Genomic DNA, 24281 nt, shown 5'->3' with positions numbered 1-24281 from the left:
AGTTATGAGAAAAGATTGAAACGAAGATTTGTCTTTAAATCTGAAATGGGACATCTAGCTGCGTCTCTTCGTCACGCTCAGAACAAGCCCTTCTCCTTCTTAATGCTCTTCTGTTTCCACTGAGGCAAACTGGTAAACTCTTCCCTGGAGCATCCAAATATGGCCTGGAAATCTTGGTCAGAGAGATGTCTCTAGAAGAGCAGAACAGGGAAAATGTGTGATGTAAATATATGGAAATGATTTTAAATATAGCATAAGTATGAGATCTGTGTTAGCTTGACTGAAGTGATGTAGGATGTTATATGAAGCAGCACACATTGCTTTGAGCAAAGAAACACCACACTTTTTCAAAGGTATTCAAATATAGTAGTCAAATGTCTCTTAACTCCCTCTCTCTGTTGAGATCCATTAGGTTTGCAGGGATGTGCTCTCTCTGAAGTATAACCAGCTGTGTGTTCAGTGTTAGGACAGTCTTTGAGAGATGGGATTACTTGCATGACTCTGAATTTCTTCATGTATAACATTTGCAGATTTTAAAAGCATGCTTGCATTAAACAGCACATGGACAAGTAGTGTGTTCTTTCTTTTTCAGAATGCATTTTGACTGTAAAGTTAAGTTGATGCACAGTGCATCATCTACATTTGCTAGGAATGAACCCATGAGCTTGGCATTGCCCTATCTGAACTACAGGAAGCCTGGTTTGTCATTAGACCGGTTCTGGAGCAAAAACAGAGGACAGATGCAGCAGACTCGGGACAAGACGATGCACACTAGAGCTGTAAACTCACAGGTAATGAGCAATCAACACACACCTGGAGCAAGAACACAACCAAAACCAACCCGAGCTCATAAACTGCTTATGGAACAAGACTTTGTGCAAATCTGACAAACCGATCAGGAAAAGTTCAACAATAGAACAAAGAGGAAACTGAATGTCCTGATTTCCATGTGGGAAAGTTTCATTTATACTTAACCTTATAATACAGAAGGATTTAGATCAATTAATCAACATGGGCCACAAAAATATTGACAAGATTTGGTTGGTGGACAACAGTACAATCTGACAGCATGTGTTGTTTAACGCTCCTGTAAAGTAAAAGCTGTCCGCACCTCTTTGTGAGCGGGGTCCACGTTCTCAGGCAGATCTCCAGACAGTTTGTTCATCAGCATTTCTGCTGGATATTGTGAGACGGGTTCACTCTCCGCATCAGTGGAGCCCTGTCATTACAAAACACAATTGAACACAAATCTTTTATGCAAATCAGGTTCATATTGACTGAAATGTGTGTTATATACAAGAGAAGGTAGGATCTTACAGATTCCACTTTAGTGGGCAATGTGATCTCTCCTAACTCCTCCTTCAGCTGCTCGTAGGTTTTTCCACCCTAGTACAAGGATAACAGTGAGTGAATTAGAGGAAACATCCCGTTCAGCTGCAGAGAAGGACTCTTTCATCAAACCTACGCTCCATTTAGTGGGGTCCCAGGCCGTGAACCACCCCGTGAAGGTAGGAGGCTCAAAGCCCTGCTTCACCATTATAATGGGGGTGTCAGGGTCCCGGGATCCAGGGTGAGTCCGCAGGTATTCCTGGCACGTTGTCACAGATTCCTTACGCTCCACATCATTGGCTTCAATTCCTATCCAGAGGAAGACCTAGAAGAAGAGCCGAAGGCTGTGTTTAGGGTTGGGATGCAGAGCTACTGTTTTAGAGACTTTCATCCGAGAGGACCAGAGTATGCTCTAGTTCAGACTGTGCTGGTCTACCTGATCCCAGGTGTCCAGGAGCATGACGTCGTCCTCTCGCAGGTCATCCTGGGTGAACTGGGTTACCTCAGTGGCCAGAAACTTGCCGGTCTTGTTGGAGCACTCAAACAGACGTGGTTGATGATCTAGAGTCACCTGCTGTAATCTTGAAGGAGACGGGACATCAACAGTGAAGAACTGTTACTCCCTGTCAATGGGTCAGTGCCTTTTCAAAACCTTTTTACCATCATTTTTGTTCATTATTCTCTTAAAGATGTAATATTATGGTACATTTTAGATTGTTTTGTAAGGGTACTGTTATAGCGACAGCCTTTCTGCCTTTTTCTGAGAATGCCTGCAAATCTTTTACCCTGAATATTTGAGTTGTTCTTAGTTCGGGGTACCTTCTGTCACTTGCATAGGGTCCTTTTCCACCTAAGGTCTCCCAAAACTCATATGGCTCCTGTCCCTCAGCCATGACCTCCTCTGATGAGCCTCGTCCAATAAAGGAGGCCACCTCCTTCGCCATGGCCCTCTCATCCCCGCTGGATCCCTGAGAGGACAGAGAGAGAGAGAGAGAGTTTAGGACGGAGCTGCGATCGCTCTCCCAGAGTCCCGAAGAGAGACGGCGTACCTTGCCATACCACAGGAAGATGCCGTTCTGGCTTTTCAAGAGGAAGACGTCGTTGGAGTTGAGTGAAGCTGACAGGGCTGGCACCTCGATCGCTTTAGAATTGGTTTGGTGAGAGCCACAGATCTGAAACAGACGGACGGGCGGCTCTGGCTCCGGGGCGCTCTTTCTGGACGTGCCGCCCTGCCCAGGTTTACACATAATATAAGGGGTTATTGTAAGACACATAAACACATCGAGCAAGTTATAATGTTATTAGAGTTTATAATGTAAAAGCAGCACATAATGTACAGGTTGTTGCACTAAAAGAAATGTAGGCTGCATTGTGAACACAAACATTTTCATAAAATATGCACTAAATTTGTGATTGTGACGTTCTTTATCATTTTGAGTCATTTTGTGTACACTGTTATTTATTTAGATCACGCTTTAGTACAGATTCTCTTTTGCCTCAGGACACTCCTAATTTGATGCTTATTAATAGTTAGGTAAGGTTAAGTTCAGGGATGGGGTCGGATTAAAGAATCTAGGATATGGTCATGCAGAATAATTAAGCATTAATATGTGCTTTATAAGCATTATTAAACGTGAGAAGATCCTCCTGCCATCTAAGGTTTAGCCCAAGCGCAGTGTGATTAAATCAGTAGTGCACTACCTCGAAGATCACCATCTTGCCCTTGAAGATGGCCATGAAGTGGCGTGGCTCTTTGCCCATGGAGACTATGACCTGCACCGGCTGACCTCCGTGCTGCTGGTCCAGGGTCACCGCCTGATAGGCACACGCCGTGACCTCGTCCTGAGACGCATGACGGCCCTAACACAGAACACATATCATCATATCAGTCTCCTGGTGTCATTCACAGCTCCTCTGAGCTCACCTGTACTGTGTAGAGATCAAACTCAACTAAAAACTCTCCATTCTAATAAGTAGGGAATTACAAATGCTCTATAACATGCTTGCAGAGACACAGATGTTTGTTTAAAGGGTTACCAAGCACTAAAACTACATTTTGTTACCAGATATGTTTTTGGTGCATAATCACTGTTGCAGATGATTTGCACTATTCCTGTTATCTGGGTTTATAATGAGATTGTGACAGCAGTCATTATGGTCCCTTTACCTTCCACATGTAGAGGATGTGGTTCTTCCTGCCATTAACTTCATAGCTGTACAGAATCAGATAGCAGTCTCCTCCATAGAAGTACCCATGCATCTCAGGATCCACCTCCACCATCTCCAAACTCTCGATGCGCCACACCTGAGGATGGAGAGGGCTTCAGAGATCATCTCTGTGTGTGTAGGGTGATTTCTTTAATAACTCCCATCCTCCTTACCTGCTTTTGTCCACTGCCGTCATCCACCAAACGCTCCTGTGCAGCAACATCAGGCATCACATGCATCCTACTGGCATCAAACTTCTCTTGAGGGACATCAGCTAATCAATGACAGGACAGAGCAAAGCTTATGGACCAGCATCCAGTCATGCTTACTCTGCTCATCATCACAGCATCACGCTACAAACTACTGCAGATATATCATAAACACAGACATGATGTCGTCTGTGTGGATCTACTCTGTGTATTGGACTAAAGACTTCAGAAATCTGCTTTTCTTCATCATTGTGTGTTTAATACAGCATAGCTGTGACAGTACTGACATATCAATGTTTTGATTTATTTAGTTATTTAAACTGATAGCCTCAATGTTCTAGAGTCTGTTGGACAGAAAACAGTTTTTGATGGACTGAAGTAATGAAATGATCTGGTATTAGGCTGACGTACCCACTCTCCCCACGGTGTGTGTCCGGCCCAGACCGGCTGTCTGCTCTCTGACCGTCCAGCTCTTGAACAGCTGCTTGAAGAGAGCCGATTCTCCTCCGTCACTGAGAGCCTCCACTTTAGTAGTGAGTGGGTAACCCTTCAGTTTAATGAACTCCTGGAGATGGATCACATTAGTCATGTGTAAATCTGATCACAATAATAATCCACTGCACTCCAGTCAGTTCCATCAAAAGTGCATCTGCTGTTGTGTGTCACAGATTAGTTCAGAGCTGATCTGTGCAGATTTCTCTCCTGATTCAGACCCGTGGTGGAAGTGTTTTTATGGATTAAGTCAAATCATCTTTATTTAATAAGACAATAAGAGTCAATTCAGTTATAGACTTGGATTTTATCTGAAGTAAGGGTTTCAAAAGTCTTAATTTGATTCTTACAAACACCACTAGTGGTTAAACGTCTGGGTTGTAGGTTCAGTTCCTGTAAGGATGTTTAAACCGTCAGTATAATGCTATGGTCACTAGGACTATAGGCCATGTACACCACCAGTCCGAACTTTGCAAACACAGACTTCATGTTTCATATATACTGAACAAAGCAGCGGTGGTAACCTCTGGAGGAAGTGGACTCATTGAGACTACAGATCTCCTTCAGTGGCGGCTGACACAAGACAACTCACCAGAGCCCTGGTCATTGCTGCTTGTCTCTCTGCTTTGTTGGCTGTCTTTCCCTTCCACACGAATATTGACATCCCTCCCTGGTCCAAAATATAGCAGTCCTGAAAGAAAGAAAGAAAGAAAACGAAAGAAAGAAAGAAATGCTTAAAATAATACAGATTTTTAAATATGTATTAATTAAAATACTACTTTTTTGTAGTGTATTTATACATACACAAATTATATGAAAGCATGTTTCAGAGTCATTAGTTCATTCCTCTTGATTTTTATTTTATTTTGTTGTCTAACATTTGATGCTGTCATAATAATCAATTCTAGGCCCTCATATTGTCACATCACGGTCTGTCCAGCAGAGGGAAATCTAGAACACAAGACCTTCCACAACTTCCTCCTGATTTCCTGTTAATGATTAGCTCAATGATATCACCTGTGCCTGGCTTGTTACTGTGTGTATTTGGGCATATATAAGACCTGCATTTATTTGTATCTTTGCTCAGTCTTGAAGTTCTTTTGTTCAGACAGATCCTTTGGCCCTATGTTTTGGATTTCTTTGAGAGACTTTTTACTCAGAACTTTGACCTGCTTATTTGTAGGCTTTACTTTGTTTTTTGGACCTTTTTGCCTTGTGGATCCGCACCTTCTTCAGCCATGCTTCTGATGTTAACTTTTATGTTTATTCAAGAAAGACGCTAAGTAAAGACGGTTTGTTTTTCTGCATTCCTGCCTTGTGTGGTTCTCCACAATTTGGGTCTACACTGCTCTGTGGTGTAGTGGCTAGAGCATTGGGCTACCAGCAACACATTCTGGGTTATAGCCCCGGTTGTGACAGCAAGACTGAGCCAGCAAAATGATGGACCCAGCAGAGGCTGAACAGATTAATGGAGCCCTTAGCAAACAGGGAGTATTGCTTGGAACACATGCATCACAGCTACATAGGCTGACAGATGCTGCTAACCAGATTGGGGAATCTCTGCAACAACTACAAGCCCACTTGCCCCGAGAACCTGTAGCAGCACTGGCCCCAGATTCTCCACCAATAGCCGCACCTATTTCCCAGGAACCCAAGATCCCAGCCCCTCAGCGCTATGACGGGAAGCCCGGTACATGTAAGGGTTTCCTGACTCAAGTCTCTCTGATTTTGTAACTACAACCCTCTTCCTTTGCTTCTGAGAAGGCTAAGATTGCATATATAATATCCCTGTTGTGTGATCGTGCCCTGGATTGAGCCTCAGCTCTTTGGAGACAACAGTCCCCCATTTGCTCAGTTCTAAAAGTGTTCACAGAGACTCTCCAACAGGTATTCGACCATCCAGTCAGTGGCCGTGAGGCAGCAAGAAGGTTGCTTGACCTACGCCAGGGGCATCAATCTGTGGCTGATTATGCCATTGAGTTCCGTACTCTGGCTTCAGAGAGTAAATGGGATTCAGAGGCTCTTCTCTCAACCTTCTACCGTGGCCTTTCTGAAGATGCTAAACATGGACAAAGTTTCAAAAATTAAGTTGTACGTTTGAAAGAGTATTTTTGTTCCAAAAATACTCCTTCCGGTTTGTCACAAGTTTTGGAAAGTTTTTTTAGAGTATGGGTCTGTGTGACGTTAAATGGAGCGGAATTTCCTTATATGGGTCCTGAGGCACTTCTGCCGGAAGAGCGCGCTCCCGTATAGCAGAGCACTGAGAGCACAACAGACTTCACTGATCAGAGCAAGAGCGTCGCCAAATGTCACAAAAGAAGTGTGTTTTTGGTTGCCAGGGCAAGACAACCCTGCACAGATTACCAAAAAGAAAACAGCATTAAGGGACCAGTGGATGGAGTTTATTTTTACAGAGCATCAACGGAGTTGTGCAAGTGTTTTTGTTTGTTCCCTGCATTTCGAAGATGCTTGTTTTACAAACAAGGCCCAGTTTGACGCCGGATTTACACAATGTTTATTTCTTAAGGATAATGCAGTACCAACGAAAAAGGGTCACGATCGTGTGTTGGAACCGCATGCGGTGAGTAAAACTGCTTCAAATATCTCTGTGTTGTTAACTTAGCTATCAGCGTGTAAGCACATCAAGTAAACAACATGCGATGTTGTCATCAAACTGCACTTTCCACATGTACAGCTTAAAAAAAAAAAAAAAAAAAAAAGACGACAAAGTGGAACTTAGTCATTTTCCAAAACCGCCAAACAAATATATAGTTTCAGTACATACCACATAGAGACGTCGTTGCTGCTGCTGCTCTTGTTCAATTTCAGCCTCTGGATCTGATTCTGGATCATAAATCTACGCTGAATCTGACTGTTAGCCATGGTTTGTTTTGGATGTTTTTTTCCTCACGGTAATGTCACAGCTTCCAAACGCTCTCAACGCAAAAGCCTACTGGCGCTCGCGATTCTTTAGCTCCGCCCATACGTCACGCCTCCAGTCGGTCATGTTTTTCCGGGAAAAATCAGTACAGACTATCTTTCTCTTATGAATATAATAAAACTAAAGACTTTTTGGAGTTATGAAGGTTGCAGTACTACTCTATAGGTACTCAAGATTAACAGGATATTGAGTGAAAACGAGCATTTCACCCCCCCTTTAAGGATGAATTAGCCAGTAGAGACTGGGGTTCAAGTCTGGAGGAACTCATAACCTTGGCCACCCGCATTGATAACCGTATTCGTGAGAGGAGAAGAGAACGTTGGTCTCCCCAAGTCATGCCCATGTTATCACCTACAAATGTTCCAGAGATTGTTCACCTCAACCAACAGACAGAGAAAGAACCAATGCAGCTGGGCAGGACTCATCTATCACCTAAAGAGAGAGAGAGAGACGCATGAGAGTGGGTCGTTGTTTCTACTGTGGAGGTACTGGCCACATGCGCTCTTCCTGCCCTGAATTAGTGGTAAAAGCCAAGGCTCGCTAGGGTGTGTGGGGACCTTAGCGAGTGGAACTGCCCAGTTTAACACTCCTCACTCCCGTTTACTGTTGTCAGCTACCCTTACTTGGGGGGATGCAAAAGAGAAGATAATATCATTGAAGGCATTTGTGGATTCAGGTGCGGCTGACAATTTTTTGGACATTGAACTGGCAAAAAAGATGTGTGTTCCCTATGAGACTTGTCCTGCATCCTGGAAAGTTGAAGCCCTGGATGGCAGACCTATTGGGTCTGGAGTGATAAGGTTTAGAACCGTTCCTCTGTGTTTAACCATTGAAGCTAACCATCATGAAACAATCTCCTTCTATCTTATCGAGTCTTCCAGAGAACCCCTTATCCTTGGTTATCCCTGGTTGCGGCTTCACAACCCTCCATTTTTCTGGACCTCGGGAACTCTTCTTGACTGGGGTTCAGCATGTAAGGACTCCTGCGCCTCTCCTGCTTCCTTTGTGACTGGGAATAAAGAAATTCTGGCAGCTATTGAAGAGGTGAGTGCTTTGTTCATTGAATAATCTACCAGATCTGACACTTATGCCCCTTGAATATTAAGAGTTGAAAGAAGTGTTTAGCAAACAATGTGCTACCAAACTACCACCTCACAGACCATATGATTGTGCTATTGACCTCCTTCCTGGCACACTCCCTCCTAGAGGTCATCTATATTTCCTCTCTGCCCCAGAAACTAAAGCCATGAATGAATATATTCAGGATGCTTTAAGGACTGGTTTCATTCACCCATCAACATCACCAGCTAGTGCTGGATTCTTTTTTGTCCCTAAGAAAGATGGTAGCCTTAGGCCTTGCATAGACTACCGTGGGCTCAATAAAATAACTATTAAGAATCATTACCCTCTCCCACTCATGTCATCTGCATTTGAACTGCTTCAGAAAGCTAAGATTTTTTTTCAAAATTAGATCTGTGGAGTGCATACAACTTGGTAAGTATTCGGAAGGGTGATGAATGGAAAACAACCTTCAGTACTCCAACTGGCCACTGGGAATACCAAGTCATGCCCTTTGGATTATCTAATGCCCCAGCTGTGTTTCAAGCCTTCATTAATGATGTCCTGAGGGAGATGCTGAATAGTTTTGTGTTTGTCTATCTAGATGACATATTAATCTTCTCAAACTCTCTACAGGAACATATTCACCATGTCCAACAGGTTCTGAAGAAGCTACTTGAGAATCATCTTTTTTTAGAGCTTGAAAAGTGTGAGTTTCATGTGTCTCAAGTCTCATTCCTAGGCTATATTATATCTCAAGAAGGCATCCAGATGGAACGAAAGAAGGTATCTGCCATCACAAACTGGCCCCAGCCCAAAACACTGAAGCAGGTACAGAGATTTCTTGGCTTTGCCAATTTCTATAGGAGGTTTATTCGTAACTTCAGAACAATTGCAGCACCCATTTCCGCTCTTACGAAGGGTTCACCCACTCGCATTCACTGGACTGCTGAAGCTCTGAAGTCTTTTGACAGGTTAAAGAAACTGTTTTCTTCTGCCCCAATCTTGGTACACCCAGACCCTGAATTACCTTTTATTGTTGAAGTGGATGCATCTGAAGTGGTAGTAGGAGCAGTGCTCTCTCAGAGATCCGTTACAGATAACAAGGTTCATCAATGTTCCTTCTTTTCCAGAAGCCTGTCTTCAGCAGAAAGAAATTACGATGTGGGTAACCGAGAACTCCAAGCTGTGAAACTAGCAGTAGAAGAGTGGTGCCACTGGCTAGAGTGGTCTAAGCATCCTTTCATTGTGTGGACAGACCACAAGAACCTGTCCTATCTACAGCAGGCTAAGCGCCTTAACCCTCGTCAGGCTAGGTGGGCCCTCTTTTTTACCCGTTTCAATTTTGTGATCTCTTACAGACCTGGATCACAGAATGTAAAGGCTGATGCCTTATCACGGCAGTATGATTGCTCCCAGAAGGACCATTCCCCAGAATTCATCATTCCCAGAGACTGCATAATGGCACCTATTTGCCGGTCCATCGAAGATACTGTGCGTGAGGCGCTACATGGCGTGCACATTCCTGATGAGGTTCCAGGAGGATGCTTGTTTGTTCATAAAAGGAAACAAGATCTGAGGTCCTTCAGTGGGGTCATGCCTCCTCCCTTGCTGGACATCCAGGAGTAGAGAGGACATTGGATTTTATTCAAAGACGGTTTTGGTGGCCAGAGTTGTCAAGAGAGGTCCGATCTTTTGTACAAGCCTGCCCAGTCTGTGCTCAACAGAAGGCTTCTAATCAGCCCCCTGCCGGTCTTCTACACCCATTGCCAATCCCTCAACGTCCCTGGTCTCATGTATCCATGGATTTTATCACGGGTTTGCCAGTATCTGAAGGTAACACTGTCATACTGGTAGAGGTGGACCGCTTCTCTAAAGCTGCACATTTTATTCCGTTACCTAAACTTCCTTCTGCTAAAGAAACTGCTGACATTGTCCTTCAAAATGTTGTAAGGATCCATGGAATTCCTGTGGACATTGTTACGGATCGGGGTCCCCAGTTCATGTCTCGTTATTGGAAGGCATTCTGGTCTCTATTTGGCTCTTCTGTCAGTCTCTCTTCAGGTTTCCACCCTCAGTCAAATGGCCAAACAGAACGGGTGAATCAGGAGTTGGAGAAATATCTTCGCTACTGCACATCCCATCAGCCATTCTCTTGGAGTCGGTTCCTGGTATGGGCAGAGCTGGCACACATCACCTTACGCAGCTCCTCCACTGGATTTTCCCCATTCAAGTGTCAATTTGGATTTGAGCCACCATTGTTCTTCAGTCAAGAAATAGAGGTTGGAGTTCCTAATGCTATAAAGTTTGTTGAACGGTGCAGAAAGACATGGAAAAGGGCTCACTTGGCCTTGAAAGTGCTTCAACTCGCTACAAGAAGTATGCTGACAGGAGAAGAAGGGTGACCCCATACTTCAGAATTGGACAAAGGGTCTGGCTCTCAGCTAAGGATTTGCCTTTAAGAGTTGAGTCCAAAAAACTTGCCCCAAGATTTGTTGGCCCATTCAAAATCACCAGAAGGGTCAATCCTGTTACATACCAGCTTGCTCTACCAAGAACGATGAGAGTAAGACCTACCTTCCATGTTTCTCAACTGAAACCTGTAGTAACCTCTCCTTTGTCTCCCCCAGGTCCTGCCCCCCCCCCCCCCCCATATTATAGAAGGTGGTCCCACGTATACAGTGAGGAGGCTGTTAGACTCAAGACGCCGTGGCTGTGGTTTTCACTACCTGGTCGACTGGGAGGGATATAGGCCTGAGGAGCATACCTGGGTGCCAGCACGACACATCTTGGACCCGGACTTGATCAAAACATTCCATCACCTGCATCCTGACCATCCAAGGCCATCTGGAGCCGGCCATAAAGGGGGGTGGGGGGGACCCTGTCACCACACCACGGTCTGTCCAGCAGAGGGAAACCTAGAGCACAAGACCTTCCACAACTTCCTCCTGATTTCCTGTTAATGATTAGCTCAATGATATCACCTGGCTTGTTACTGTGTGTATTTGGGCATATATAAGACCTGCATTTATTTGTATCTTTGCTCAGTCTTGAAGTTCTTTTGTTCAGACAGATCCTTTGGCCCTGTTTTGGATTTCTTTGAGAGACTTTTTACTCAGAACTTTGACCTGCTTATTTGTAGGCTTTACTTTGTTTTTTGGACCTTTTTGCCTTGTGGATCCGTATCTTCTTCAGCCATGCTTCTGATGTTAACTTTTATGTTTATTCAAGAAAGACGCTAAGTAAAGACGGTTTGTTTTTCTCCAATCCTGCCTTGTGTGGTTCTCTGCAATTTGGATCTACACTGCTCTGTGGTGTAGTGGCTAGAGCATTGGGCTACCAGCAACACATTCTAGGTTATAGCCCCGGTTGTGACACATATTGATCATTTTAGTGTGTCTCAGGGCTGAGTGTTGAGATGTCCTCCACAATCTTTGTTAATGTATAAACTTGATGGATACATTTGAAGGTAATTAATTGAATTTAGTTGAAAACGCTCTGTATTATGTGACAGAGGGTCACACAGAATCTCCCCTGTATACAGAGGTTTCTGTAAATGTCCTTTCTGACCATCAAATTAAACACCAGCACAATTGAATGAAAGCAAATATTTGGAGTGATATTTTGGATGACATGTTATGGTGTAATGGAGAAATCTCCTTCCAGCTGTGATTGTGCTTACATCATGATTCAGCATGTCCTGTGTGAGTGGACTGCATCCGATCTCTGTGATGTTCATAGATCCTTTAGCGTCTGACACACTGCAACATCGAGGGTTTGTTAGATTAAGTAAGGAACATTACAACATAACTCGTAAACCCCATAAACATTAGGCGTGCTGATTAATCAACTGAATGATGTTTTAGGTCATGCAAACAGCTGAAGTGTAAGATATTACAAGCTGGAGCTGACAGCACTTACTGATAGAGGGTGAGCTTAGACATCTGCTCCTGGTCAGTTATTTCATCAGGCGTCCCGCTGGGCAGCTTCGAGGGCCGTTCACCCAAGTAGCTCACCATCACATCCATTAATGATTGGGAGTTAGCCTCTGCGTCCCCCTCAATCACACCGATCTCTGCCCGGCCCCCTCTCTCACGGTCCCTGATGTCCTTGGCCAGCATCATGCCCTTACAGTCAACAATGAGCAGCACATCAGGATTTCAAAGAACCCAAAACTCTACCGTAAGTATATACATATGTAGATAAAAGATCACCTTCAGACGCTCCTGTCTGTTGCTTTCAGGGCCGTTCCACTGGAGAATGGTCTGGCCGAGATCTAGCAGGAAGACGCTCCCAGTGTCGAAGCTGCTCCAGCTCATCTCCACCTGCATTTGACCAGTCATTTACTCATTTACTCACTCAAACATCAAGATCAGATGAAGGATTGTGAGGAACATTGAGTCAAATCAAGAAACCAGACAACATTCAGCCTTTTTAGAAGTCATTTAATAATAGTCACCTCTGTGCCAGTCACTTTCCTTTTCCCTTTCACATGCAGCAGTCTTTGAATGTTATACGTGTTTGTCTCCACGTGGTTCATTCCTGATGACACCCCTCCGGACTTATAACTAGAGACATATAAAGACAGATGTGTGTGGCTTTTGTCATCTTCATGGAGCACACACAGAAGAGCGTGAAAATGTAAAGGGTGTCCACCAGGGGGCCTTGTAAAGTAGAGCTGTGGTTTTTTAGGTTACATGTTCTTATATTTGATCAAGTTTGCACAACTTTTCTTTCTTTCTGTCAGCTTTGTGGCTGTATTATAATTAGACCTGAGAAAGCAATGCTTTGAAACTAACTAAAGTAACAGAACTGCAGGTATGGGATGCTTACATTATGCCCTGTTTGAAATATCCGCAGAAGATGCTGGACTCGTGGTGCTGGACCTCGCGGTACTGGACAGGTGAGGAGCCCAGGAACTCATCCAGCTGAATGGCATAGACAGCAGCAGCTCCCTGTTCATCCAGCGTAGACATGGAGCCTATCCAGTAATGAATGTCATAGTATGCAGACTTTCCAGCTTTGCGTGTCTGCACAGAGATGACAGACTTAGGATGTAAAACCTGAGGCTGTAACTGAATTAATGAGTTATATGACGTCTAACCACCAATAGCTGTCTAACAGGAAATGGTCAGGTTAAGCTGAAGGGATGAGGAGAGGACAATGGGCTTTATATTAGAGTTCAAAAATAACACAGAAGACAATACAAACACTCACACACACACACAAACACACACTCACACGCACGCACGCACACACACACACACACGCGTGCGTGCGCGCGCCAGTGTCAGACATCTGTCACCAGAACTCATCATGAATTTTTCACAACATAATTTGAAGATAATATTCACTTACTGAGAGCAATAAATAGCAGTCACTTTCATAAAACTGTCCGTGAACTTTTTCCGGGACCAAAACGAGATCCATTTTCTGTTGGGGGAACATTTAAGTGAGAAATTTCCTTGAAACCAGTTTAAAACCTGTCCAAATCTTCACTTAAAGCTTTGATCAAGTCAAGTTGAGTTTTACTGTCACTCCTCTACATGTGTGGACATACAGAAACTAACACATACATATGCTTCACATAATTCAATGTGCAAAGAGAAACATTGTCTTTTTTGGGTAGTGTACACGCAGCAGTGTGTGTGAGAACTGTCTAGTGCACACAGAGGAGAGTGGGGGGGTGATTTGAGGTGGGCGTGGTTACAGCAACCAGCTCCCGCCTTTCTGCCCATTTTCGATTATCTGGGAGTGACGAGGGGTGACGCCCGGTTAAGATGGTGATGGCCGGCTCCGCCCACTTTTGGTTTCTAAACAGCTCTTCGGAAACCTACGAGTGACATCACGGACACTATGCACATGTTTATATACAGTCTATGGGTCCGAGCTAAAGTGCCCTAGTGCTCCGATCTGCTGAGGGTAGGGGAGCGTAATATAAAGATTTTTGATCATGGATGATAAAAGTGTCTCCACAATCTGCTTTTGAAGAAATATGGTAGTATCAGTATATGGTAGTAAATATCGTAGTAGCGCACATTCAATCAGCTGCAGTTCTGGATTAATATACCGCCACATACATTAACATCAGTGTTAACTCAGACTAGAGTTACTCTCATACACTGCACTAATTCACAAAAGGGTTTTTTTCTTCTTCTTTTTTGTTTTTTTTTTTGATCTGCTTTAAAGCCTTACTGGTTATTTAAATGTTTCATGTGCTTTTCTGATGTGCAGTTTTTTTCTGAACACAATCAAAGTGCAGCACGAAAACGAAACTGTGCCTGATTACTGAACTAAGTCATGTTTTGTGCTAATACTGTTGAAACACACAAGGTTATGTGTAGACTCAGATGGATATGTCTAAAAGGAAGTAAACATCTAAAAGAAACAGATGCATGTCTGTACATCAGTGCAGGTCTTAAAGGGACAGTACTGTAATTAAAGGCATAGTTCACCCTAAAATTGTATTTCTTTCATTGTTTATTCACTCACATGTTGTCCCAAACCTATATTATAATTTTTTTATTGTGCTGCACACAAAAGAAGATATTTTGAGAGATCTGGATAACCAAACAGTTGCAGGTCGACGTTGACTTTGATAGCTGATTGTTAATGTTTAGCAGAAGAAAACTCAATCAGGTTTAAAACAACTTTTGAGTGGGTACATGAAGGTATATAATAAAAAAACACTGTTTTAATTGTTGGGTATAAAACACCAAACACAGAGAGAAAAATCACTGCATACTCTTGACTGAAAAACTGTAATACAGTTGCTTTAATAGGAATCAGTGTATATAGTGTTTTATTTTCACATTTGTTCATTCAGTTTTTTGAATGCTCCTGCTAAATATACCTATTGTACCTGAAAATATAACACTGTTTATCTTTATTTGTGTATTATGTGTATTTGTAATGTGTATTTTTGTTTAGTTAGTTTTTTAATAACAAAGATAAAATAATGACAAAGATTTTTATCTTCTCCCACTTTGGCCTAAATATCCGCCATACTTTTTCATATTTTGTTACCTTAAAGTGTCTTTATAACAGGGATATCAGTTTGACAGTGATGATCAAACAACTTACGAAATAGAAAACCAACACGACAAAGAATAAAATCAAGGATAAAATCATGATAGTCCTAAAAATAATTGTGACGTTTTTTAAACATTTAAAATATAAAATATTACAGTAATAAATAGTATTAGCGTAACAGAGATGTGATCTGAGTACCAGAGCTGGGGCGTGTGTGTTTCCCTTGTTGCAAGGTTCACTGGTCGGTTGAACTTTGGGAAAACTGTCTTCAGGTTTGTGTGGTTGAAGTCTCCAGCTATCATGAAAGAGCCGCTGGGGTTATTTGTTTGTTACTGACCAATGGTTTTGGGTAACCACTGAGCCTTTAGGAGAACTGAGCTTTACGTATTTCTGTGACATCCCCGTGTTGTTCCTTTTTTACACAGAAATCATTTATAGCAGTACTGTATATAGTTTTACACCGCACTGTCTGTAACAACAGTGACTGTACTGTTATTTCCAAAGCTTATTAGTATAATGCACTTTGTTGATAAAAGGAATGTCATTCTTTAATCTGGTTCTCTCCAGTAAACCTCTGTAAAGGACAGCTTGTAAAGCAGGAGCACCGCTGAGAGTCACATACGACACAAACCCTACCTCGATTCTCCAGATCAGGATCCCTGGAGAGTGTGTGACGGCTCTGAATGTGTGCTGCATGATTCAGATCGACTGAAAAACAACACAGAAGAGCGTTCACTGGGCTATTCGCTTGAATTCAGCATCACTACATCACTACTGACGGGTTATCATGTACACCTAAATGTAGTTTGAATAAAAAGAGCAAAACACAAGTTTGAATGTCAAGACGTTACCTGGAAGTGGAAGCAGTGATGTGGAAGAGCTCTAGAGATGATTCCCCTCAGATGGATAAAGACAGGTGTGTAAAGCCGGTCAGAGACAGCTGAACTAGTCCTGGACTCTCTGACGCTAACACAACACAGAGCTAAATATGCCCTTTTTTGTCCAGATCTTTCACACCGATATTACCATCACTTCATTTGGATGAATTTGCCTGCTGTCACTCAATCCTGAGCTCAACAACCAATCAGAGTAAGACTTTAACACAGTCCATGCAAATGAGTCATATCAACAACAAGAGATATTCAAAAGACAAGAAAAGATCACAATCAGTCAGTGTTTAGAGCCTGTGTTGTCCGATCATTACTGAAGGTTTATCTGAAGGGACTCGACAGACACATGTTGTGAGGTTCTATTAGCATGATGCTACAAAACTCTAGCTACAAGATATTACATATGTTGAATGTGCTTAACGGTGCAACACTAAATCATCACTGAACATGTTCTCGATTATGTGACAAAAATGAAAGACTGTATGTTACCAAAACAATACATCCTCCTCCGGTGAAACAGTGTTCTGGTCTGAATCAGGAGAGAAATCTGCACAGATCGAGCAGCGTTTAAACAGATCCAAACTAATCTGTGAGAGATCTTTCACTGGAGGAAGTGTTATTATGGATTATAGACTCTGTATTTGAGTTAAAATCATCTTAATGCTGGATGTGTTTCATCTTCTGTCTTCTCCAGATGTTCACTGATGGACTGATGTTTTTATCATCGGTTTGGGTCATCTCTTTCTTTGAATCACTGATAACAGATTGAAACATTCAAAACATTTTATTTTGCACAAAAAACCAACATGAACAGGGATCAGAATGATGCATTTGTTTGGATGAGGTGCTCCTGCGGTCACTCATTTACTGTCCACCGCTGGCAGTGTATCAATCATTCAGATCAGAATAAAGCCTTAAAGCTTCAGGGCTTCATCTGTCCATCAGTTAAAGATGCCATCCTGAGAAACCTTTACAGACCAGGAACGTAATCGCAGCAGTGTTCTTCAACACGAGACCCAGCATCCTCTCTGAGAGTAATAACTCACATCCTTACAACTAAAGCCTGATAACTACTACATCTACTGGAGAACTCATATTAAACATCAGAGAAGGCTGAAATAGCAGTGAAAGAGTGAGAACTGAATCTGTTGGAGTGAAAGAGAATAAGATCAGATACACTACACCTGAACTATTCTTATTATTCAGCTGAACACACAGGTGCTGCAGAAACATTAAAAAAATACATCCATTTTGAGAGATATTTAATAAAAACACTACAAACACACAAATCATTTTTTACGAACCCTTCCCTTTCAAATATAAAACCCCCTTAGTTTAATAGTACAAACATCTCATGTTGAATCATCAGTTACAGTAACAGGAAGAATCAGAAATGAGCTGAGAATCAAGATCTCGTGGGGAAGAAAGAAGAGATAAGAACAGCATGCGTATTAATAACACATCCATATTCTACATAATCCTGCCCAAGACCTAACATTTACTGAGGCAAAAGTCGTGGTTTCTTAATAGCAAGAACTGGATCTTGAAATAAAACATGACAAAAAATGTTTAAACTTTAGTAATAAGAATCAAAGCTGCTAATAATGTTATATATAAATATTAGATTTCATATGAACAAGAGTCCTCTGAAGAACAGATGTTTTGTCATTAGAAATATCTTGAGATATCAGGACACTGATGTAATAAGGCATGGCTCGTGTTAGTTTCACACTCGTCTGTTCTGGGAGGAACTATATTCCACAGAAAGATGGATTGTTTTACTGCAGAAACAGCTCCTGTATTCATGACAGTAGATGGAAAACACTCACTGAAGTGTAGGGGTCACAAAACTACATGCCGCTGCTTTAAAACAAGTCGAATAAGAATAATATCTGGTGTAACCCCCTGTGCTTTAAACACGTGCGTCTAGTTCACAGCTGGTTTGCAGCTAGGACAGTGTCATCCAGAAGAAAACAGCTTTCACACAACACCTCACTGCATTTTGAGCTTAAAGTGATTGTTGTCACTGGATTATTAATACGATATGATAAAATAATGCTGAAACACAGACACAGAGTACTACCTTGTGTCTTGTCTTGCTTGTGTAATAGCAAGGTGAACAGAACTGTAACAAAGTCCAACACACAAAAAACCACACTGAATTTACCAACAGAAACAAGGTGCAGATCCCTTCTTTCCTGAATCATTTTGTGGACTGATGAGAAAAACAAAGCAATCTTCATTTTAAAGCTGTTAGCTTGTGCAAAGGCTGTTCAAAAGAAGCCACCTTGGCTGAAGTGTCAGACTCCTAGCAGACGAATGAATAAATCTAGGTTCATCAGCACTTTAAGAGTGATTTAAGAGAGAGCACAAGAATCAGTGTTTTTGGAGTCTCCCTCCTCTTCTGTGTGTGGAGTGGGAGAGAACTCAGACGGAGCGTCTTCATATCCGCTGCTCTCATCGTTCTCCTCTGCGCTCTGAGCTTGGTGCTTCAGACTGAGAAACAGGCTTGTGTTCAGATCCTCTGCAGTGTGTGTGTGTGTGTGTTCGTCCCAGTGCACGGACGTCCCCTCGCTCCACTGACGCCGCTCACCAGCTCTCTCCTGCAGAGGATAACACACTCAGTCTTGAGATCTCAAACCCATCGGGACTCGTCTAACATGCTCTCTCAATGATATGTGCTGATCAGTCAAAACACAGTAGAAAAATCACAAGTCGAAACTCATTAAATAAAAATACAAAATGCACATTGAAATGTAAAAGTGGCTTGTTTGTGTTGTTAGCCGTCTAGTTGTTGGTGGAGTGGTATCTCAATGGACTTTTTAGTGGACTATAAAGGTAGGAATCGTTTTTCCCATCAACTGCTGAAACAACATGGTGTTTCCTTCACTGTCCGGAGCACATGAAGATGAGGCATGAGTATTAGCCATGAACATGCTGACACCGCAGGGTTTCTGACACGCTAAAGTGGTGCTGAAAAAGGAAAAGCTTTCCAGCGCAGGAGAGATGTTATATAACGGGAAGACCTGGAAACACATGCCAAGGCTGCTCTATAACTCTGATTCAGGAGTAACACTGGTTCAGCTGTTCAACAGAACTGAGATATGCTCTCAACAACACCTTTTACTTCAATATACAGGTGCATCTCAATATATTAGAACGTCATGGAAAAGTTCATTTATTTCAGTAATTCAACTAAAATTGTGAAAACTGTGTATTAAATAAATTGAACACACACAGACTGAAGTAGTTTAAGTCTTTGGTTCTTTTAATTGTGATGATATTGACTCACATTTAACAAAAACCCACCAATTCACATCTCAACAAATCAAAATACTTAAGACAAAAAAAAAAATGAATTGCTGTCCTTCTGGAAAGTATGTTCATTTACTGTACATGTACTCAGTACTTGGTAGGGACTTCTTTTGCTTTAATTACTGTCTCAGTTCAGCGTGGCATGGAGGTGATCAGTTTGTGGCACTGCTGAGGTGGTCTGGAAGCCCAGGTTTCTTGGACAGTGATCTTCAGCTCATTGTTTGGTCTCTTGTTTCTCATCTTCCTCTTGACAATAGCCCATAGATTCTCTCTGGGGTTCAGGTCTGGTGACCAACACCATGGTCATTTAACCAACTTCTGGTGCTTTGGCAGTGTGGGCAGGTGCCAAATCCTGCTGGAAAATGAAATCAGCATCTTCAAAAAGCTGGTCAGCAGAAGGAAGCATGAAGTGCTCCAAGTTTTCTTGGTAAACGGGTGCAGCGACTTTGAAACAAAAAACACAACTGCAGCCAAATCTCTTGACACGTCTGTGTGTGGTGCTCTTGATGTCTTGACCCCAGACTCAGTCCATTCCTTGTCAAGTTCACTAATATTCTTGAATCGATTTTTCATCTGTTTCTTCCACACTTTTTCCTTCCACTCAACTTTCTGTTAACATGCTTGGATACAGCACTCTGTGAACAGCCGGCTTCTTATGAATGTTTGTTTCTTTCTCTCCCTGTGAAGGGTGTCAATGATTGTCTTCTGGACAACTGTCAGATCAGCTCTCTTCCCCATGATTGTGTAGCCTAGTGAACCAAACTGAGAGACCATTCTGAAGGCTCAGGAAACTTACTTTGAAGGTATTTTGAGTTGATTAGCTGATTTGCTGAATTGTGATTTGCTGAATTGGTGGGTTTTTGTTAAATGTGAGTCAAAATCGTCACAATTAAAAGAACCAAAGACTTAAACTACTTCAGTCTGTGTGTGTTGAATTTATTTAATACAAAAGTTTCACAGTTTGAGTTGAATTACTGAAATGAACTTTTCCACAACATTCTAATTTACTGAGATGCACCTGTACTCCGTGTTGTGTGGGATCACTAATGATGTGTACTGACATCCCAATATATATAATTAATTGAGTTTGATAGTGTGGAAACATGCTATGAATGTGATTTCACTTTCCCAGGGCTGTGTGGGGGAGCATGGCAGGGAAGTGGAGGGAACTGTCCTAGACAACAAAACCATTAAATGGACCCCAGAAGGGGGGGGGGGGCAGCTTTGCTCAATCAACAGCCCCTCCACACTGAGCAGAGACGAAAAGATGTCAAAAGATGTCATTTTAATATCTTTGTCAAATGTTCAAAAAACGTCCACTGAGGAGCCAGAATGAAAGTCTTTGTCACCTCATGTTTTAGTCTCATGATTAATGATGAAGCATACATTAAATGGCAAGGAAGTGAACAGACTCGCTGTTCTCCAAATATGATTACATAAGCACAGAGAAACTGGCTCTCTGCAGCAGTTTCTGTTCTCTTCTGAATGTGATAATGTAAGCTCAGCCTCTCCTCACCTCTCGTGACCTCTCCAGCTCCCGCTTTAATGAGGCAATGATGTCCTCCGACGTCCTCCTCATCGCTCGTTCTCGCTCCAGTTCCTGCGGTCAAACAGAAAGAGAGAATGAATCCATCACTCAGTCCACAGAAATCTTGTACAGATGTTTTCTCACGTACACCTGAAACAGACATCTATCATTACGTCAGTCTGATATCTCTCTGTTTGTTGCAGCTCACAGTACCATGGTGAGACTGTGGTTGTCTCTCTGGGTCTCAGCGAGCATCTCCTCCGTGCTCTCGAGGGCGTCCTGAAGACAGTCCACCTGGAACAGAAGAGCCTCCAGGGTGCGCACCTCCAGCAGACAGTCCTCGTAGCTGGCTCTCACCTCCATCTGCACAGAGTCCATAATGAGAAGAACAATCTGCTTCAGAAAGTCTCAGAGTGTGTATGGAAGAGAGAGGAGATCCTTTAAAAGCTTACGCTAACACTTCAGTTCAGAGACCATACATGAATATCTGTTCCCTATGCTAAAGTGCAATCAAACTTGTTCACTGGGATTCATTTGTGTTGTTTGGCCAGTGTGTGTATCGTTGCTCTCGAGTCACTGTCTCATGTGATGCTGCTGATGTGATGATGTCAGAGGCAGGGGGCGTGGTGTGAGGAGGAGCCAGGTTTGACTGGTGTGTTTACAAAGTGACCAAAAATCCTGCATAGAGCGCCTATACATCTACAGTTTTTATTTTGTAGCACGTTTCTCTATCCATGTATGTGTGCTTTCTGTTTTGTTTTTAAAAGTGACTTCCTACATATGCTCCCTACAGTCTGACCTGTCATTATCAGCACACAAACAATGCCACAGTTGTTTCAGGTTATTCTGGACAAGAGCAGTGCATTCAGATCTACAGAGGATGCCATGTTAGTCCACCTATCACACATGATTTTGCAGTCCTCTCTACAAATCACAGCTTTACAAATATACAGATGTACAATTCACTTACAACATGTCATATTAGGTAGATGCTTCAACAATACAGTTTCTAAACAACCTTTAGTTCATGGGTAACATGAGTTATCATTGGCCTTAGGTCTATAAGAAATAACTGCTGTATTGTCACAAATCAAAGGAACATGTGACAGTACTGAACTAAACAGACTCTAATTATGTTTACTAATTAATCTAATTACTAATTATGTTGAACCCCGCCTCCAGAAGATTACCGCCTGCCCCGCCCACTGGAAGACTGGAGATGCCCTTAGACTCACCTCATGAGTCACCTCATCACCTCAGACCGTCCAGATTCATGTGTCTCATCTCACTGTGAGGACTCTGAATCTTACAGCACTGACGACTGCAGTTAGCATGGATTGCCCATCACATCATCTTATGTTATTCATAAGAGTAAACATTCAATTTGGCAGAAAAGGGTATTAAAAACTTACAGTTTCCAGGTTTTCAGAATGAAGATCATCTTCACTCTAAAAAAAAAAAAAAAAATTCATTACAACAAAATGTTTCTGGTAGGTCTTTTAACAAAACTGATTTGACCTTAGTGCATCCTATTCAGCAAATACAGTTCTGTAAGACAGAGTTAAAGAAACTGATTTTGTAGGGGGAAAAAGAAAAAAAACTATCACAATAACCTAAAAGATTATGAATATTTCACTGGAGACCGCAGTATAATGGACAGGGGACTTTCAGCCAGAAGCAAGAGTTAAAATCAATAACGTGATGATGAAAATGCTGGATGTGTTTCAGGTTTTGTCTTGATGTTCACTGATGGACTGGAGTGCTGTGGATTATTGTGATGTTTGTATCAGACTCTCATTCTGACGGCACCCATTCACTGCAGAGCATCCATTGATGAGACACTGATGCAGTGCTACATTTCTCCAAACCTGATGAAGAAACACACTCATCCTGATCTCAGATGAGCTAATGTTAACTTCTGGTCTAACTACTGCTTTCGACACATTGAGGGAGTGATGTTCTGCTCCACTTTACTAACATTGCTTTCTCGTCTTTGTCCTCGTTTTAATGATCCATATCTGCTATCGCTGCGTGACAGGTGTCTGCTCGATTCTTCTGCCTGCAAGACAAAACAACAACGGCATTATTTATTACATAAAACAATAAATAAATCGAAGTATTCAATTGGATTTCCATGTCATTTACGTTATTTGCCACAAAATTTAATTTAAATTATCATTTTTAACTAAAACATCGTAAAACGTGTGACTTTAAAGTCTGTTAACCTCATAGTTACAACAGCTCCTCACATATATATATATATATATATATATATATATATATATATATATATATATATATATATATATATATATATATATATATATTATACACACACACCCTCACAGTAATACAGTATATTCAGTTGTGAATAATGCAGGGATTTGTTGCAATCGGCGGTCAAAACGAGACTGTAACATACTGTAATATCTGCTTCCAGCAAAGATCAAAATTGACTCATTTTTAAATAGGCTATTTAAATCCATTGCTCACCACTTCTGTGTTTGAAGAGGAAAATATTTAAAACATCTTTAAATCGTGTTTTATCGCGAGATTCAGCATCCATACGCACATCACATGAAGCCTTTATTTATGTAGAATTACAATAAATCTGTTTCTAATAATCACCTAAATGTTCGTTCATAATAAAAGGTGCGTGTTTCATGGTCTGTCACCCCCTGATGCTGAGAGAGAGCATTATTGTTATTATCGAGGCTTTATTAATAACAGGAGCGCGATGACATGAGCTGCTGAAAGCGTCTCGAATCACGATCCGGACTCTGAGGATTCACACTCACGTCTCTGATGATGTGCTGCAGAGACTCGTCCTCGCTCATTCCCCGGGACAGCGTCCGTTTCCTCTGCGAGCCCGCTTTCTCAGGGATGCCCGAATGCATCTTCCCATGTGTAAGAACTCCTGAAATGCTCCAGAGAGAATGTTATAGCAGTCCGTGTCTTGGAAGTGTTCTCTACCGGAGCGAGCGGGTTCTGCTGCGCGGTGGGCGGGGCGTGGAGACTCTCGAGTGGGCGGGGCTATTTTGCTATCCACTTTCATTCTGTATGAGGTTACCTTATCCAGTCGCCGTGATTTTACCAAGACATATTCTTGGATCAACATCTTCTGATGATTACGGATCAACATTATTGTCCAACAATATAGACTTAAACCAATACCTTCCCCTAAAACTACCCCTAGCCATAATTTATTCCTAAAATCAGTGGGAAATGATATCTGATTAGCAAGCATGTAGAAGCACGTAACTCTGGTTGTAAGCTTA

The 24281-nt window shown here is 42.1% G+C and overlaps 2 protein-coding genes across 2 annotated transcripts; both read right to left on the bottom strand.

The window, feature by feature from the left end:
* Window positions 1-68: 68 nt before the first annotated feature.
* Window positions 69-16251, bottom strand: LOC128022689 (advillin-like). The gene is made up of 20 exons (XM_052610479.1): window positions 16122-16251; window positions 15907-15978; window positions 13597-13671; window positions 13072-13268; window positions 12698-12806; window positions 12453-12563; window positions 12160-12365; window positions 11921-11999; window positions 4831-4929; window positions 4158-4311; window positions 3711-3811; window positions 3497-3634; window positions 3031-3189; window positions 2379-2558; window positions 2149-2297; window positions 1766-1910; window positions 1466-1654; window positions 1318-1386; window positions 1112-1219; window positions 69-191 (listed from the first exon to the last, which is right to left on the bottom strand). The coding sequence occupies exons 2-20, from the start codon at window positions 15964-15966 to the stop codon at window positions 78-80; spliced, it is 2442 nt and encodes an 813-aa protein (XP_052466439.1). The 5' UTR covers window positions 15967-15978; window positions 16122-16251; the 3' UTR covers window positions 69-77.
* A 674-nt stretch (window positions 16252-16925) lies between these two features.
* Window positions 16926-24006, bottom strand: LOC128022705 (leucine-rich repeat flightless-interacting protein 2). The gene is made up of 6 exons (XM_052610502.1): window positions 23802-24006; window positions 22982-23062; window positions 22416-22451; window positions 21217-21366; window positions 20992-21075; window positions 16926-18763 (listed from the first exon to the last, which is right to left on the bottom strand). The coding sequence occupies exons 1-6, from the start codon at window positions 23898-23900 to the stop codon at window positions 18518-18520; spliced, it is 696 nt and encodes a 231-aa protein (XP_052466462.1). The 5' UTR covers window positions 23901-24006; the 3' UTR covers window positions 16926-18517.
* Between the last annotated feature and the right edge of the window lie 275 nt (window positions 24007-24281).

Source organism: Carassius gibelio, chromosome A11 (assembly GCF_023724105.1).
Source record: "Carassius gibelio isolate Cgi1373 ecotype wild population from Czech Republic chromosome A11, carGib1.2-hapl.c, whole genome shotgun sequence".
In the NCBI taxonomy this organism is placed as follows: Eukaryota; Metazoa; Chordata; class Actinopteri; order Cypriniformes; family Cyprinidae; genus Carassius; species Carassius gibelio.
This window is presented reverse-complemented; position numbering and strand designations above follow the sequence as displayed.

What these genes read in the sequence shown, in the direction of transcription:
- LOC128022689 (XM_052610479.1), bottom strand. Translation starts at nt 15,966, where the DNA reads ATGCAGCACACATTCAGAGCCGTCACACACTCTCCAGGGATCCTGATC. An exon ending in ACAGACAGGAGCGTCTGAAG is followed by an intron (nt 12,366 to 12,452) that starts GTGATCTTTTAT and finishes GTTGACTGTAAG; the next exon opens with GGCATGATGCTGGCCAAGGA. An exon ending in TCTTCCTGTGGTATGGCAAG is followed by an intron (nt 2,298 to 2,378) that starts GTACGCCGTCTC and finishes CTGTCCTCTCAG; the next exon opens with GGATCCAGCGGGGATGAGAG.
- LOC128022705 (XM_052610502.1), bottom strand. Translation starts at nt 23,900, where the DNA reads ATGCATTCGGGCATCCCTGAGAAAGCGGGCTCGCAGAGGAAACGGACG. An exon ending in GACAAAGACGAGAAAGCAAT is followed by an intron (nt 22,452 to 22,981) that starts GTTAGTAAAGTG and finishes TTTTTTTTTTAG; the next exon opens with AGTGAAGATGATCTTCATTC. An exon ending in ACAACCACAGTCTCACCATG is followed by an intron (nt 21,076 to 21,216) that starts GTACTGTGAGCT and finishes GTTTGACCGCAG; the next exon opens with GAACTGGAGCGAGAACGAGC.